The sequence below is a fragment of the Thermobia domestica genome, chromosome 10 (genome assembly GCF_964235325.1).
Source record: "Thermobia domestica chromosome 10, izTheDome1.hap1.1, whole genome shotgun sequence".
Lineage (NCBI taxonomy): Eukaryota > Metazoa > Arthropoda > Insecta > Zygentoma > Lepismatidae > Thermobia > Thermobia domestica.
The window spans coordinates 121,293,589-121,312,789 of record NC_137463.1 but is presented as its reverse complement, the minus strand read 5'-3'; the positions used below and the strand labels follow the sequence as shown (position 1 = coordinate 121,312,789).

The 19,201-nt window shown below is 35.5% G+C and overlaps 1 protein-coding gene across 2 annotated transcripts in view; it reads right to left on the bottom strand.

The window, feature by feature from the left end:
- Positions 1-1,621: 1,621 nt before the first annotated feature.
- Positions 1,622-19,201, bottom strand: part of Patr-1 (Protein associated with topo II related - 1) — an 86,236-nt gene continuing 68,656 nt past the window's right edge. For both annotated transcript variants that reach the window (XM_081728520.1, XM_081728521.1), the window contains exons 8-12: positions 18,620-18,787; positions 17,447-17,575; positions 14,882-15,043; positions 9,107-9,376; positions 1,622-3,273 (exon numbers count right to left, since the gene is read on the bottom strand). In XM_081728520.1, the coding sequence (XP_081584646.1) occupies positions 3,001-3,273; positions 9,107-9,376; positions 14,882-15,043; positions 17,447-17,575; positions 18,620-18,787 (1,002 nt within the window). In that variant the 3' untranslated portion in view covers positions 1,622-3,000. The remainder of the gene's footprint in view (positions 3,274-9,106; positions 9,377-14,881; positions 15,044-17,446; positions 17,576-18,619; positions 18,788-19,201) is intronic.

The window sequence follows — 19,201 nt, the reverse complement described above, 5'->3', positions numbered from 1 at the left end:
TCTGCAGATGCACAAACAATTTTAATAAGTTAACACTAGTAGTGTCAGAGTTCGGTGTTGATAGGGAAAACGTTCTTTCTGTTTGCTTCAATGGAGCCTCAACAATGTCTGGGACACTATCTGGGATGCCAATGAAATGTAAAGAAAAGAACAGTTCAATAATGTACGTTCACTGTTATTCTCATTGTTTGAATCTTGTACTTGTGGATTCACGCAGCTCGCTACCCGAAAATGGGTACGTTTCAGATTTTATCGGAACATTTCAATTCCTTTATTCTTTCATTGAAGTAGTTTGTCAAGGCATGCAGTTTTTGAAAGTGTATAACCATGAAATTGGTGTAAGTTTAAGAACACTGAAGTCTTTGTCAACAACGAGATGGCTGTGCCATGCTGAAGCTGTTTCTGCAATGAAAAGAAACTTACTCTGCAATTATTTTGGCTTTGGAAGAAATCACTCAGTCATCAGGATGATGTGAGAGCTAAAGGGAATGGACTAAAACAACAAATCAGATCGTTTGAGTTCTTTTATCTCATAATGCTACATCTAGTCTTATAAATGATCGTAAAGGTTAGCGTGTTACTCGCAGCTCGCGACGTCCAGATGTAAATCTACTTTCGGCTGTATCTAGTGTAAGTAGTTTCGGAATGATGCGCAATCCATGATACCTCATCTCAATTTATGAAACTTTACAACAAAGCTATTAAGACCTGTGATAGTCTGGAGATTTCAATTCCTTCAATGAAGAGGCGAAACATTGCAGTCTTGACAAATCAATCAGCTCGCAGTATTTGTACGAAGAGGATATGAGAATTTCTTATTATTCTCTTTTAGACTCAGTAGTGTGCGGTATTGGTGAAAGATTTAGTCGAACTATTCGGGTCATCAGTGCCGTACGAAATCTGATTTGAATGTAAAGAATGAAGAAATAATCCTCTTAGCTAGAACATGCAAATTGTCAGGCAACGAGTTGACACCAGAAGTAAGACTTGTGAAAGGAAAATCATCTGCACCTAAGAGAAGTTCTTCTTTATGCTACAGGAGTGATTTCAGTGGTTGGAGAAAGATATTTACTTGAGATATTCCGTAAATCAGCACTTCACTTCTATACCTGTCACAAGCTGCACGTATGAGAGTGCTTTCTCCAAGCTTACCCAAGTTAAAACTAAATGAAGAACAATTCAGAAGCAGGATAGATTGGAAGCTTTGTTCTGGTTGTTTGTGAAACAGGAAAAAACTTCGTCTATTGATGTAGATGAGGTTATTGATGAATTTAAGAACATTGCGCCTTTTGATAGACATCTTTTGTTATAAATTATGTGCTTTATGATCTATTTGTTTGTAACATTTACGAACATTTTGTGTGTGTGTAATTTCTATACAATTTGATTCTTTTTCTACTAAACTCAGTTTGCAAGGACTCCAGCTTCATATACAAGCATGTATAACATTCTGCCTGTATATACAACACTTGATGGGATTGGATGCAACATTACAGAATATACACTATGACTAAAATCTTGATGACAACTGTTATATATCTAAGATTACACAGAACAATTTTGTAATCATTCATTGAAACGTCTGCATACTTAAATGAAACAAATAAAAACATACAAAAGGTTAAACTGTAAATTAAATTTTATTTTCAGCATCAGTCCTAAACCTGCTTCATGATTCTTTTTATTTTTATTTTTTCAAACAATGTCTTATATACATATGAAACACATATGAAAACAAAAAGTATTACAAATTTTGTACATAATAGAGAATTTCATCACAGTACTTGCTGAATTTCGAAAAAAAAATCAGATTCCTTGTTGCAATTAAGACAGCTTTGAAAAACACCCTTAAATCTGCCTTGTTTCTCCTTAAGTGTTCTTAAAAAATGTAAATAACACTGACTTACATTCGTATTTCATATTGAAGCATTCTCTATAATCTTTAATTGATAATATACACAGAAATACATATAAAATTAATTAGCTAGTATTAATTAATAAGAAAGAAACAAGAATATATTTTTCTTTTAGTTACATTCTGAAAAAAGCAACATGCTACCTAAATGACCATTTTTTTCTAAACATTTAATAAACACGTATGAGGGACGGTATAGATTTTTTTCTTATTTTAACAATTAACATGATCGGGGCATTTTATACATATGTGTGTGTGTGTGTGTATGTATGTGTCAGCAGACACATGAAACAAAACATAAAAGTATTTAAACTTGCAAGTAACTTAGATCAAAAAGTTTCCATTGACTTCTCAAGGGTGTTTTTCTATCGTTTTAAGAATATTTTCCAATATACAATAGTTATATTTAACATATTTCGTTTTTCTTTTATAGGCTAAACGTGCTGTCATACATTTTTTAATTACAGCAGATAATGAACTCAAACTTTTCGCTCATTGATAATTAATATAATCAAAGTATACTAAAATGAGTAAACTAGCTGTTAGACTGTAATCTTCAACAGAATGTCATGTGCCATTACTATACTGCCATTTTCAAAGCATTTCAGTTCGAACTAAACAAAATTACATTTTTCTCTTTTAGCTGTTTATAACTTTCATATTTCGACATATGATGTGAAATAAACCCGTTCACATAGTCACGGATCGAAACACTAGTAGCATATAATAATAAATGGAGGAAAAATTACATTTTCCAACAATCATATAGATGTAAAAAGGGACGTGCATTTCCTTCACAGCAATAGATCGAAATGCATTATTTTTAATTATTTTTTTTAAAAGAAAAAATCTGCGAACCTTGTGGGGTACCTATTGATCCTTTCATTCAGGTACTGTATTATTACATTCAACCCACTCACAGCTGTCACTTCCGAGTCTACAGTCAACAAATAAATAAAATCATTCAAATGTTTGAAAAGTAATAAATGAAAAAAGAAAAACAAAAGAAAAATAAACAAATCAGCTGTGTATTTCTACGGAAGATTGGCACAAAATTTTGCAATTCGTGCTTCTCTGTTTTAGTTTTAAGACTCTTTTAAACTGCATTTCTCTTCATTCTTGAGGCCTTTTAGAGCTTTCTCCAGAATATCATAGTTTTCAGTGCGGACATTCACGTGATTCAAATGCGTGTCCAACGAACTCACTGGTTCCGCAGGGATTGGCGTATTGGAAACCAGTTCCGTAGCTTCAATTAGATTCACGAAGAAGTTGGACCATTCTTTCAGTTCGGATTCTTCTAACGATGGATACAGTCTCTCTACGCGATTCATTAAAGCTGCCACCGCCGACACACCGAACTAGGAAAAACAAAATAAGGTTAATGTCCTACTAGTTATAAATAAACCTATTGACATTGAAACTTAAGGCAAAAATTTGCCCAAGCTGGTAAATTATCATCACATACTCATACCTTTACACGAGAAGAAAGATTGTCAACATTTTTTTCTATCTTTTTTTTTACTTCAATAAATAATTCTAGAACGAGCATGCTTATTTACTACAATCATCCACAACTCTAATACTTCGAATCTAACTCCTCACTTCATCCCTAAACGACAATACAGGATTTAAGATATGTTAACACTTCGTTCAAACGATTTCCTTTCAGTTGTACTATTATCCCATTAAAAGTTGTAGCCTAAATAAATACATTCTTCGATGTAAATTTAGATTGCCTGAACATAATTGCACGAGTTTTGCATGTCATTGGTTGGCTGACTTTTTCTTTAAAGTTATGTGACAACCCTAAATACTCTCAAAATTCTATAACTGAAATCCAACAGTAACGGAAAAATGACTTTTCATCAGAGAAAATAATGGAATTAATTTAAATCAATGGTCCTATGGGACGTGAAGAACGAGCAGGAGGAGGAGGGGCAAAAGCTAGCATCAGAAATAGACCGTAAAATCATGGAGAATGCACCAGTTATAGTTATTATTCAACTTACTTTTAGCAAACTTCAAAGACACTACGTGTTTGACTCTACAGTACCCATAACTCTTCGTTTCTAAGCTTTTTTCTGACAATACCATTGACATTTTTTTAAATACTGTAGAAGCGGTTGTCGGTGTTGTTGGAAGTATTGAAAAATATAAAAGCAAGACATTATAAATAATCCATAACTGATTTACAAGGAGCCAAGAATGTATGCTTAATTTCACGGTTTCTTATATATATTTTTAACTTACAAATACTGTATTACAAATGCTGTAACAAAGAGGCGTTAAATTCAATACCTTACAAACACAAAAACAACTATTAACAAGTTCAGTGGTTTCATTAAGAATGATGGTAAAACATATTACTGCACTGCAATGGTATGCAGAAGTCTTGCTAGAAATAAATTGTGAGATAATAATAATAATAATAATAATAATAATAATAATAATAATAATAATAATAATAATAATAATAATACGTTGGCTACAAAATCCGAATGAAATAACTATACAAAATTTAGTAGACATCAGGCGGGAAACTTCCAAAACTTTTAGAACAAAGAAACGCGATTTTTTGAAAGCTAAAATTAAGGAACTTTAAGATAATAGTAAAAATAAAAACATTCTGCACATGTATAAGGGATCAATGAATTTAAGAAAGGCTATCAACCTCGTGCTTATATATTAAAGAAAACTGACGGAACAGTTCTCACTGATACGGGTAGCATCTTAAATAGATGGTAAGATTTCTTTGACGATTTGCTGAACACGCAGCCAAAAACTAATGTGCGTAGAGAAAAGGAGATACACACCGCAGAGCCGTATATTCCAGAACCTAACCGAATAGAAATAGAAACCGCTATAAAGAAATTAAAGAAACACAAATATCCTGGTGTAGACGAAATTTCGGCTGAGTTAATTTTAGCTGGAGGCGAAAAACTGTGGAACCAGATATACAAACTCATTCTCCTCATCTGGAACAAAGAATAATTGTCACAAGAGTGGACAGAATCAATCATTGTTCCAATTCACAAGAAAGGCGACAAAACTGACTGTAATAATTATCGATGTATTTCTCTTCTGTCAACATCCTACAAAATCCCTTCAAATATTCTATTAGCAAGATTGACCCCATACGTAGATAAAATTATTGGAGATTATCAGTGCGGATTTAGGCGAAATCGATTCAACTATCGACCAAATATGAGCGGAAAACGAATGAGAGAGTGTTAGAAATGGTGGGTGAGAAAAGAACACTTTTAGATAGTATTAGGAAGAGGAAGATAAACTGGTTGGGACATTGCCTAAGAAGAGATTGTATCATGAGGGACGTGCTAGAGGGTATGGTGGCGGGAAAGAGAGGGAGGGGGCGAAGGAGACTACAATTAATGGATGATATTAAAACAGAAAGATCATACGCGAAGACGAAAAGGTTAGCGGAGGACCGTGGAGCATGGAAGCTTCTCAGCTGCGGCAAGTGACCTGCCAATAAAGGCAGAATACCTATGATGATGATGATGATCGACCAAATAAGATGTATACCATGCGCCAAATACTCGAAAAGAATTGGGAATACAATACCCGGTACATCTATTTTTTATTGATTTTAGAAAGGCTTACGACTTGGTTAGGAGATAAATATTATACAACGTTCTTACAGAACTTGGAATACCGAGAAAGCTAATTAGATTAATTAAGATATGTTTAAATGAATTCCAAAGTAAAGTCCGGGTAGGGAAATTTCTGTCCACGAGCTTTCACGTCGAAAATGGCCTGAAACAAGGAGATGCGTTGTCGCCATTATTATTTAACTTCGTTCTGGAATACGCTATAAGGAAAATCAAAGATAGCAACCAGGGCCTACAGTTGAACGGTATTCACCAGGTTATGGCATATGCTGATGATGTAAATTTAATAGGGGATGATAGGAGAATAGAAAGAAATGCAGAGATCTTATTAAACGCTTGCAGGGACATGGGTTTAGAAGTAAATGCAGAGAAAACTAAATACATGGAAGTGCGTCGGGACCGGAATACAGCAAATTATGGATGCGTTAAAATATTAAATAATACTTTTGATAAAGTGGATACTTTCAAATATCTAGGATCAATATTAACAGACGAAAATCATATTCACGAAGAAATTAAATGTCGACTAAAAGCAGGGAATTCGTGTTACTATTCGGTTCAAAATCCTCTTGTTGTCGCGAATTCTATCGAGGAATTTGAAGCTTAAAATATATAAAACGATAATCATGCCTGTTGTTCTATATGGCTGGGAAACATGGTCGCTTATTCTGAGGGAAGAACATAGACTGGAAGTATTTGAGAACAAGATCCTGAGAAGAATATTCGGACCCAAGAGGAACGAGAATGGGAATGGAGGAAACTTCATAACGAGGAACTACATAGTTTATACGGTTTACCAAACATTGTTAGGGTCATCAAGTCTAGGAGGCTTAGGTGGGCAGGTCATGTAGCTAGGATGGAAGAAAGTAGAAACGCTTTCAAAGTCTTGACTGGAAGACCAATTGGAAAACGACCATTAGGAAGACCTAGACGCAGATGGGAGGACAATATTAAGATGGATCTCGCAGAGATAGGAATACAAAGTAGAAACTGGATCCAGTTGGCTAAGGATAGAAGTCAGTGGAGAGCTTTTGTGAACGCGGCATTAAACTTCCGGGTTTCATAAGCCATAGAGTTAGTTAGTTCGTTTATTATTATTATTATTATTATTATTATTATTATTATTATTATTATTATTATTATTATTATTATTATTAAATACTGACAAAGAGAAAAATTTAAGAACCTAAAAGGAATGGTCTGATATCAACATAATTTTGTACTCGTGCATACTATCAGTAAGTATGCAAATGATGAAAGAGTTACAATGGTCTGGGACAGATAGAACGGCCAATATTTCAGCACCCCTCGAGCTTGGATGCATGCATTGATTCGATTGGAAAGAGTGTCATACAGCTGTATTGTCTTATCCTGAGGAAAGTTGGTCCACGACTGATGCAGTTAGCCCTCGATATCCTGGATACTGGCACTAGTATGGATGGAGTTGACGTTCGAACTGGTCCCATATTCTATCGAGGATCTTGCTGGCCAATGGAGCACCTCAACATCATGTAGGTAGTTCATAGGCACACATATCGTGTATAGGCGAGCGTTGTCCTGTTGAAAGATGATGCTAAGATACTATCTCATGAGAGGTAACATGATGACGCAGGATGTCCGTGATGTAGCTTGTTACGTCCGAATTCCTAGAATCATTACGACAGGTGATTGAAGTAATATCCGATACCTCCCTCAACCATGACGCCTGGAGTAATATCGGTCTCTCTCTCCCAAATACTGATAAAATGTGTCCTTTCCCCTCGGCGCCGCCATACTCGCAGACGCTAGTCATTTGGAATAGTGCCGAACCGAGATTTCATCGCTGAAAATGATGCGATGGCCCCTAGTCAGCAATCTCTGCTCCCCGGATACGGCATCATTCCAAACGAGCCATGGTGTTAACTGTCATGGTGTTAACTGCACGGGCGATTCCGTAATCCGGCTGCTGTTAGTATCCAACCAATGCTATGGGACGACATAGGGTGTTTTGGTGAGTCCATTACTTGTGTCCGAATGGCAGAGCGGATATGAAGGGATTACGTTATGCTTGGGACACAATATGCTGATCCTCCTTTGGTGTGGTCACACTTGTTCGACTGAAACCTTAACGACACATGTGGTCCCCCCACGTTCACATTCAGTTCAACATGGAGCCACTGTCACATCTGAATGGCCCAACGGCAAAATATACAAACCGAGACCCCTTTCAAAATCTGTTAGTTGCTGATAACCTTGTCTCACGAACACACACCATTCTCCCTGATCCCTCACAGTACTCATACAGTCTGACACTGAACACGTCCCTTATATACCCTATGAGGCGCGATAACGCGGTCTCGTCTTGACAATACTAATGCACTCAGGTGGTCGTTCTAGCAGATCATTACAACTCTAATAATTTACATATCATGCCGATGGTATGGATAACATTGAATCATTCCTTAGAGTCCATAACTTCTTTTTGTCAGTCAGTGTATTATTATTAGTAGTAATAACGACGATTTGAGAATTCAATGCAACATCTAATACCGCAGAAAGGATCCGACAAAAAGCACGTGACACTAACGAGCTGGAGGATGAAGTATGCAGAGTTTACGAAGGGATCGCCAGGTAAACCAGGTTGGGAACCACTGATTTAAATAAACAAGAAGAAGTTTCACTTGCCTCTCCGAAAACTGCAGAAAATTGTGATACACTACTCTGTCAGCCGGCCGACTATATTACATATTATCCATACGACATGCAAAAATCATTCAATTCTGTTCAGACATCTCAAAAAACAACGGACTACTTTTCATGACGTAATCGTGCAAACACAATATAACACATGCATTATACGTATTACAGGCTTCCCAATGCTAATAAAAATAAATAAATAAATAAATATATAAGCTGTGAAAAGGAACATTTCAATTATCCAACAGGTAGAAATAAAAAAAATCACATGGAAATTACATCAATTGTTATAGGAACATACATTCTACTCTAAATATAACTAAATGGGAAAATATCTCCTTGCAAATTTTTTTGTTCCATTTTGTAGGTGTATGAATACTTTTTTGCGCTAACCGCATATTGTTCGGTGTTAGACAATAAACAGGAAAGGACGAAACACAGAAGAGTTTCCATTCAATCATCCTATTGTGGACAACAGGCCCTCCAACCACCCACACATTATTTCCTTATATTATTTACACAAATGGATGTAGCACTGCCACAAAAATATAGGTGGTTTCGTTAAAATGTAGGAAATATAGAAGTTTATAGGAAGAGACGTAAATTTATAGAAAAAAAAAAAAAAAAAGGAAATATAGGAACATTGGAAAGCCTGGTATTGATAAGAAAGAAAGAAAGGAAGTAGGGTGCTATGTTTTTAAGTTCATTTGGACCATAAAATTTACAAGAACAGGAAATTACATTAATTCTTCTATAGTTCTGTTGCGCGTTGCGAAGGGTGATGATTTCGCATAGCATCCATTTAAAACCTTACCAACTACGAAATTATTTTGTATAAACAATTTAACTCAGAAAAAATAATGACTAACACGAAACAGGTACTTACTTTGTTACTAAGAATAATTGCTAATGAATTCTTTGTGGCATTAGTTGTTGAGCTAGCATTGTCAGTGGGTGCCAAGCTGTTTGTAACTTGAAGCAAAGATGCAAACGTAGAGTGCTCCATCCAGCTTTTGAAAAACTGATAGAACAACTCAAATAAAACTTGATCCGTTTGATCACGTCGAATTATTGTAGAAAGACCCCGCATGATACGCATCCAGACTTCCTCCTGCTGATCCATTGACAGGTGAGGGAGTACTCGCGCAATCAGGGTCTGAAACAACAGAGATGATGCATCATTCAGAAAATAAATAAATACATTTAAAGGAAAAATCCATCTAAACAACTAAATAAAACTTTCTAAAATTGAAAAAAACATATAGTTATATTTTAGGAACTCCTAGGTATCACAAATTTTGACAGGTATTAATTAACACTGGGAGAAATGCTTTAGGACTACACTACATATTATCCGACTGGAATGAATATGTGGCACGCACCACATAATACGTCTATAAAGGGAAGCTGATTTTAGTTTGAAGATGTCAGCATATCGGCTACCAAAGAGACGACAGGCCGATCGTAGTATATGAGAATATGCTGGAAGTAGTTTTAAGGTCGTAGGACAAAATCACGTGTAACTGTGTGGATCATAGTGTCTGTACTGCCAAAATGGCGTCAGCGGGCGCCTATTATGGAAATGACTTCGACCGCGGCCATTTAGTGAGGCTGCAGGAAGTCGTTTTGCAAAATTACCGCTCGAGTCGCTCGTAACTATCAGTGGTCCAGTATTGCTGTAGACGGTGAGAGACAAGTTCTCCATAGCACTTGTGCTCCAGCGAGACCCTGTACAAATGAATTGTCTAAGCCACCCTAATTGACTGGACGGCGACTGCAAGTGCAATTCTATCCAACGTGGTGCCCTGCCTGAACACACAAACACTAACATTCGATTGTTGAGGCAGATCTATGTTCCCGCGTTCCTCTTGCAGAATTACCTCTGACACCTATTCTTCACCAAGGACTTTGCCGGTGGTCTCGGGAAAAACTAGTTTCAATGTGAATGGAGGGGGATTGTATTCTGCGATGAGAATGAGCAGTTTCTCGTCTCAGATACAGTGAAGGATATGTGCTTTGTCTAAACGTGTCGGTAAACGAAAAAAGCAGGTATATCCACTCCTCACACATTGATGAGGGCAAAAGCTTAACATTCCGCTTCATTCAGCAGATATAACTAGTGTGTCGTACACTTATCTGGACAGTTTTAGGGACCTTATCTTCTAGAAACTAACACGCGTTCCCGCAACCCGCACAGGGCTCTATTCGGTACACGCCTTCTACATGGTCTATGCGCTATTGAGAGCACGTATAGGTCATAATGAAACTGCGTACGACCGCCAACTGTACTCCGACAACTAGCAGCACCTCGCTACGCCATGTTTTATAGCGAGCGTAGGATATAATATCTCAGGTAGATATTCAGAACTTGTACATGTCAGAACTGTTGCTTGTATGGGCACTCAATGCGTCCTACTTGGGTGTACTGTATATTTTCGAACACCTGGTGTAACATGTTTGAACCCAGTAGGATCACAACCAACAAAATACATCTTGTGCATCAACTTTGGATCAAATCAATAAATTACAATTGTTTTTATTTTTTAAAAAACGTTTCCACAAATATACTTCTATAGTGGAATTTGTTTTTCTTTCTAAAATATGTACGAGGCGCGTCCAGAAAATAGTGTGGTAAATACAAAAAAAAAACACGGTGACCTTAAAACATTTATCATCAAGATACAATACAGGTGACACTACTAACATATTTACTACTGGAATTTAGACACTTGTCATACCATGGAAGCAAACGTAAAGTCAGCCGCCTGTGAGTGGAACTTGGATGACAGCCGTCTGCAATTGTTCATAGTTATCAAAATACTTACCGGAAATCGGACAGGTCTTTTTTGAGGTGCAAGACGACATGAAAATCACTCGGAGCAAGATCAGGAGTATATGGAGGGACACAACCAATCTTCTACAGTCGAAAGGGTTGGCGAGCAAATTAAAAATATCTAAGAAAACTAAATACTTAATTTTGGGATCGAAATTGCAGAGAAATCCAATTATAAAATTAAAATGGTGTAAGAGTAGATAGAGTTCAACACGTAAGATATCTCGGCATAATGTTAGATGATAAATTAAAATTTGATGAACATTTAAAATATACAATAAAAAAGGAAATAATATAGCAAATAAACTAACCACTATAGCAAAAAAAAGATACAGGATGTCATTAAAAATATTAAAATTGTATCAAGAAACAATACTATCAGCTGCTATGGGATACGCTTCAAGTGTTTGGATAAATAGGATATTAAAAAACAAGACCATTAAAAAATTATGTCAACAAATCACAAAGGAATTTATTAATTAGAATGAGTGGAGCTTTCAGCACCACACCTCATAGTGCACTTTGTGTGATTTTAGGGATGAAACCGATGAACTACAGATAATCTATACAGAATTAAATCAAACTCCAACTCAAACTGTTAATGTGGAAAAGAGGGAACTCCTGACCATCACGTTATTTGGTGCCCACTATCAGAAAATACATTAGAATTAAAAACACAGATAAGAGAAAAACCGCTAGAAGAAATTTTAAGAGTAAAGGAAGACTGTCAAATACTGGAGAATCTAGCAAATGCATATTCTGAATTAAGGAGAAACATTTTTAGAAGAAGAATATAGACCAAAAAAAAAAGTGTAAGTGGAAGAATGCATGTGGAAGTCCTCTGACCGGAGAAAGGACTTCTGGAAAAACAAGCACTGAATCACCGTGCTTCCACCGAGGAGAGGAATGTGTCTTGCCTTACATCTCCGGCCCTTTGGCCAGGAAATGGAATTCTGATGCAAGAGTGTGAGATGCGTGAGCGTGAAAAGTGTCGTTCGGCATTTAGAAACCGAAGTGTCTCAGTGACGGATCCCAGCGAAAGCACTGCCAACCTAAATTGACATAACGGTCCCAGCCCGGGTATGCGGGCGGAAGGATACAACGGACCAGGGCCCGCACTAAGTGCTCTGAGTGGGCCCTGGACCTCAAGCCAGCATACACGGGACTGTGAATAGGCATAGTCACGTAACTGAGAACACTAGTAGCATCGTTGTAGAAATTCAAAACTGATCACATGGAAATGCAAGAACCGAGTTGTACTGTACTGAAATGCAGAAAGAACTTCGATACAAATACGTGTTTCCTCTGAAAATTTAGTTTTTTCTTGGTGTAGGTCAGGGATTTTTTTTTAACTTAGAAATAGTAAGTGTTGGTGCAGAAACAGAGTTAGTGAAGTACTAGTGTAAAATACGTGAAGACACAGGTGAAAGCCTAGTGTAAAAAGTGAAATAAATAGAAATTATAACACACAGGAGAAACACAGGGAGAAACAAGAGAAACTGAGCACACAGGGTGAAAACCTGAAGAAAGAAGATGGCCATGAGGTAAACTACATACACAACACAAAAACAGACAGCCAGCCAATAAAACACACAGAACAAACATACAACATGAGAAATTAAGACACGAGTCAAGTAAACATTTTTTTTTTTTTTTTTTTTTTTTTTGTCCAAGCCCCTTGTTTTGTTTTGAGTCCCCCTTTCCCCTTTTTTCCTGCTTTTCCTTCCAAATTAAGAAATAAAGAATCCCAAATAAAGAAAGAAAAAAAAAACATTCGCAGTGATAATAATTTGCTGGTTTTGAATGCTCGAAGCTGACAGTAACGCGGCTTAGCGAATCTTTATATATAATAAATAAATAAATAAAATCGTTCCACTGAGACGTGTTTGAACACCCATCGTAAGTCCGATCTTGCTCTAAACGATTTTCATGTTTTCCTATACCCCAAGGAATTCCTGTCTGGTAAGCATTTTATAGTGATGAACAATTGCAGACGGCTGTCATGCTGTAGTCCCACAACCAGGCGACTAATTTTCACGACATCGGAATTTTTTTTTTTTTTTTTTTAAGCTTCTACACCACAATTTATATATTTACACTACAAGGTTAGAAAAACGATAAAGAGCATTTAATAGTATTTTGAACTGCACTAATACAAAGTTCCCTATAATATATATATATATATATAAAACCTGCCTATTACTTTCACATTCCACATTGGGCATTCCTTATATACCTATTTTAGTTTTCTTCCTGTCTTCTGGAATCGCAAAACAATGCAACTCACTGTCCTTCAACTAAATCAAGAAGAAACAAACAAAACTGTTTCTGAAAATTGGCATAGACACAAACGATTACCAAAATCTATGTTATTTCAGGCAGCATCAGGGGTATTAGTTTTCATCGGAATACTGAGTACAGAAGTCAAATATATCGTATGTATTTCGAAAGGACTGTCACATGAGATGAAATTAATATTTTATTTAAGTACCACGGTTATACCCTTTAGGCTAAAGGAGACGGAAGAATTGTCACATGTAAGCTCTATCATGATTTAGGTAGTGCTGGATCTGGACAGTGAAGTACTGGAAATCAGTCATCTGTAATGATTAATCAATATTAAAACTTTTGCTCCAATGGAAGCATAGATGTGATGTCTTCTAAACCATCTGCTGCCAGTGTTTCACACAAACCACGAAATACAATGTAATTATGGTTTGAAGCTGTTACTTCTCCTATGGCATTGGACTATTAATTGTTCATGGCACAATAACATCAGGGGCCTGTAGTAATACTCTACATAATTGAAACAGTATGCCGGTTTAATTGTATGGACCCATGCTTCTCATAGATAATGCGTATTATGTTATAGTGGATATTATGCAGTGGTATGAGGAAAACATTGTTCGTTGACTGTTTTTATCCAGCTCAGAACATTGATGTCAACATGGGGATGAATTGAAATGCAGTTAGGTTCACGCCGACGAGTATATCTATGGCCCAGCCAGCTAAAATTGCGAGATCTCCCGAGGATTGTAACAATGGATGCTTAATTTTCTCTTAATAGTAATATACCTCCAATTGTGAATAAAATGTTTTCAGTTTGTTATCATTAATGAAGTTAGCGGCACTCCACTTGCAACTTATGTATTACCGAGACTGGGCAAGTAACTTGATAGTTCTCATTATCTTAAGATTGGAATACAGGAAACAGAATACCTGTCGGGGCCCCGGTGGCTCAGTGGTAGAGCGCTCACTTTTGGTGCATAGGATCCTTGGTTCGATCCCAGTTCGCGCCAATGAGCTTTGTGGTGGACAAACACCATGTACGTGGGTTTCCTCGGGGTTCTCCCGTTTCCTTCCATTTTCTTCATTCCAGGTTTCATCGACACACAATTTGAGTGCACAAATCATGAATTATCATCGACACAATTTGAGTGCACAAATCACGAATTATCATCTTGAAGTTTCTACTCAATTTTCTCTAATTTTGATACCTTATTGCTACTCTACTACATTTTACGAGATTAATAGGTACAGACTTTTGATCCTCTTTAATTATTACTTCTTGCATATTCCATATCGCTAAAATTTTCGAAACACTTGCGTAAACTGGTTCTTCCATTTTTGCATATATACGTCCTAATTAAGAAACATGGATCCGACGGACTTCAGAATGCCTATTTTAATTTAGTATGACTTAGCATGCCTATTTTATTTCGATATTTATCTCAATGGGTTTTGGAATTCAGTTTTTTGAAAACTCAAAACTGAAAGTTGAGCACTGAAGATTTTCATGAAAAGTTTTTAAAAATGATGTTAGCTTACCTTTCCTTTACGCAGGCACATTATACTAATCAGTCTGTCATCTTGTAACAACGATGCTAGTATCTTCTGTACTAGGTCCCCTTTGTTTACTTCTGGTTCTTCTTCCTGCTTCTCCCGTAAAGGATTCACCAAGTCTTCGATTTGAAGCAGTATCACATACAACTGAAAATACATCACGTAAAAAACATAAATTACTTCTATTATTATTAAATCAACAAATTTCTATTACGAAGGTTGTCCCAAAAGTTCAGTCTGGAGAGAACAAATGAAACACTTGCAAAAACTGTGAGAACTAATTCTTTAAAAAAAGAATAAAGATCTAATTTCAACAATTGTTCTTTCTTTCACGTATTTTGAAATTTGAAATCCGCGAGTTTAATCTGAAATGGGGAATAGATTTCCTGGTCGAATATTTGTGTGTTGGAAAGGGAAGTCTTTAAAGAATATTCATGAAAATACGATGGATATTAAGAAGGCAGTCCCCTAAAGCATAGAGATGGCTGATTTAAACAGAGCACTGAAATTACTTGAATGGCCGTCCGGACAATTATTCAGGATAATGCATACGAGGTGTATGATTATCGAAAAAAGCGCACCGTCTGCCAAACCGAGGAAATATTTTGAATTTCCACAAATCACTTGGTTCCGAGAGAATTTTCTGCACACTGGGTACCAAACTTTTTAACATATCAAAAGGCAGTGAGGAAGCAGTATGTGGAACATTTCTCCTTTTAAAAGCACGAAAAATGATGGTGTCTATGAGGGGGATTCTGAGGATATACTGCTTTTATTGAACTGGAAAACATACTTCATATTTATGATTTTCACGTCTCTCTCTGTCTGATTCTTTGATGATTATTTTGTTTAATTCGCTATTTTTATACTTGAAATATTTTGATATGGGAAATGTGTTATTTTAAAAACTATTCCGTTCGGAATATCCGTCATTTTTTTTTCTTTTTTTTTTTTTTTTTTTAATTCTAACAACACTGTTGAGCCAATGTAGGCATACATATTTTTTTGGTTAGAAGATATCTGGAACTACTTTCTTCAAAAACATTTTTTTCATGTGTTTAGCAATTTATGGATCAAAGCTGTAGCAATGAATCTCCTCAAATAATTCTTGAAATTTGCAACATTGCTACATATTAATTATATATATATTTTTTTACCATTACCCGATCATTTTATATATGTAATAACATGACGTATTGCCATTTGTTCCTTCCCTGCTTGTCTAGTGGCTAGCGCATGCCTTTGGTTGGAGGTTCCAGGATAGATTCCAGGCGGGAAAGCACAAAAAAATTAATTTCATTCACTTTAATTATCAGTCTCCATTAGTCTAAGTAGTATAACCGTTGAACTACGAACTTTAATTTGTTTTGTAGTGCCACTTGAAATTAAAATTTTACTTCAGAGTAAGCAGTACTGTATTACTATAACATTGATGATAATGCTTTTGGATAGCCTCTATGTATAGTGTTACAGAAATTTAAATTTGAAAGATACCTGAAATTTGTCTTAAGATTTGACCATTACCTGAGTTCACGTTTCTGAAATCTTTATTATGTCATAACTCCATTATTTAAGCCCATCAGTAGCTAAAACTTTGGAATATGTTACACCTTTGAAGTGGCTATCTAAATCAGTTATAAGTTTATTCAAAACCCATTTTACAGTTGGAAAGCATTTATGGTATGGTGATAGTATACGGCTACAGTCTATGGGTACTAGTTTTGGAGTTCTTTACCTAAAAAGTTCATTTTTTCCATACTTTCGACAGCCTTTAACTCTGAAACCCTGAGATTCAGAAGAAATGTACACTGGAATATTTTTTCTTATTTCTATAAGCATAGAAACGATATATAGAAATATTCTGTATAGTAATTGAACATTCTGTTTTTGAATAATAAAGCAAATGCTAAACATGGTGAGAATTCCTAAAATCTCACGTAAAGATGATCATTAAGATTTTGTAAACTAACCAATTAGTAGTACATTCTTGTGAAATTAAAGTAGTGGATTATGAGTTTCTAAACCTTACATTCTACATTATAGCAGATCTTGATTATGAAAATTTACTGGAACATATACCGAAACAGTTTCTGCAATATGACAAGCCATGTATTTCAATAACACTTTATTACATCAATAAATACACAAATGATGAATCAGAAGGGAGTTCGATATTCATCTCGGTTTCCTATTTATACAAAGATAAGTTAAAAATGTCAATTAGATTAAGTCTAGCAGCTTCTAGTCAAACAGAAGGTTCTCTTAAATATATCAGCATGAAAAACAACTTTAACGTAAGATATGACTCAAAGCACCATTTTGACTAGATATACCTCAGGCTTCGCCAATATAAAAATGAAAGAACGTTAACTTACAAACAAAACGTTAAACTTTATGGTAAAATATTTAGATACTCTCACCAGATTTGTCATAAATAAGGAGAAACATCAGTGACCTGGAGATATTTTTGAGACATCTAGTATCTATATACGTACAGTATCTCTAACAAGTCAAACAAACAAAAAATGCGTACGAACTCAATTTAATTACCCTTTCAGTCTCCAGCAACAACTGTCGGAACTTCCTCGAATCCTTCTGTGCAGATTGTGCTGGATCAATTGCTTCAGTGGAAACAACATCCATGTCTATGATTTTCCTCGGTGCTGTTACACTAACCACCTGGAAAGAAATTAGTTCACATACATTGTACATCCACAAATCACTTTCTAATGACCAACGCTAAACAATAAGCTATTGAACACGTGTATCTTAACATTTCTTTCGTACCTTAAGATCTTGAAGATGATGATATATGACATTAATGATGCATTCGGAGTTGAAGCAAAAATTCAAGTATTAAAAAGTCCAACAGATAGGATATGAGATGTTTTTAAGAATGCACAAATTAGACCGAAGAGATCCTAATTCTAGTGATAGCAATCAATTCAAGAAAAAGTGAAAAACCTTAATCTATTGCTTCAGAGGACATTATTCAGAAAATAAAGACTGTTATCCCGTCAAAAGCAGACATAGCTTTCGATGTTAAGTGGCTTCCTTATTTTGTACATATTTATGAAACATGTACTTCAGTAACGGCAGGGAATACTTTAAAGACAAGTCTAGCACTGCGAAGACAAAGAAACATCAGCTAAGATTCTGAATACCTAAATTAATTCATAATGGAGCAGCAACAAATTCGCTGCATGTAAACATTGGCTAATCTTTAGTCACTTTCTTCATTTTATTTATTTATTTATTTCAAAGAATCCTAACAATTAAAAACTTTAGCAAATATATACGCAATACAATATTTTACTCCATACACACTTATCTTCCTACAATATAAAGACGCATCGCGATACAGAACCACATATAACGAACAGTACACAGAACTAATTGAAGATTAATCGAAGTGGAAATCAGTGATTTGGTTAACCAACAATTTAATCATACTTTGCATATAATCTAAGTAATTCTGGGAAATGCTAAATATTACACAACGTATAATTTTGAATATATTTTCTTTTATCGCTTAAAAAAAATGAAGGGTAATATAAACAAAATTGAAATATTATGTTAAAAGACAAGCTCAGAACATCTGAAACACATCATACACGCACTCACGTTATGCTACAATCTGTGAGCGAGTTCCTTATGCTCAGAGCTCAAATACAGAAAGTTAGCCAATTCTTACAAAGAATCTATGTGGAACTTGTTATTTACCTGAAGTTTTCCCAGAGAGTTCTCAAATTGTGCTGGAGTGTATATCCTAGGTTCCAATCGGACGTGGTCCTTATCCTTGTCACGATTTTTGTCCTGGATATTTTTCGTTAGGTCTTTCTTGTTCTGATTTCTTTGATCTTGAGTTTTATTTCTTTTCAAATTATACATCTGAAACAGAAAATGTTTTGTTTCAAAATGACACTTTTAAAACTCATTCAATCGCTCTGATCAATTAAAATGCTATTATCGGTGGATTACTGAAGTTTTGTAATTTAAAGCATCAAACTTCCGTTTGTTTGTTTATTTATTTATTTTAAAACCAGTTTCAACACAATCCAGTAAATAAAAAACCACATTAAATATCATTACAAATGAACTAATTTATTGCCCAGAATCATTCACTTTATTGAGTAGATATCAGTAAGTTCAATACTGTTGCTAATAAAAATCACCAATTAGGAATAGTGTTTTTCGTTCACAAACGAATATCAGTTATTAAGCGGGCTGAATTTGTTAATGATGGACTTTCTTTTATTACTCTTAAGGTGGATCACCACCCGGAAGTCAGTACATATTTTAGTT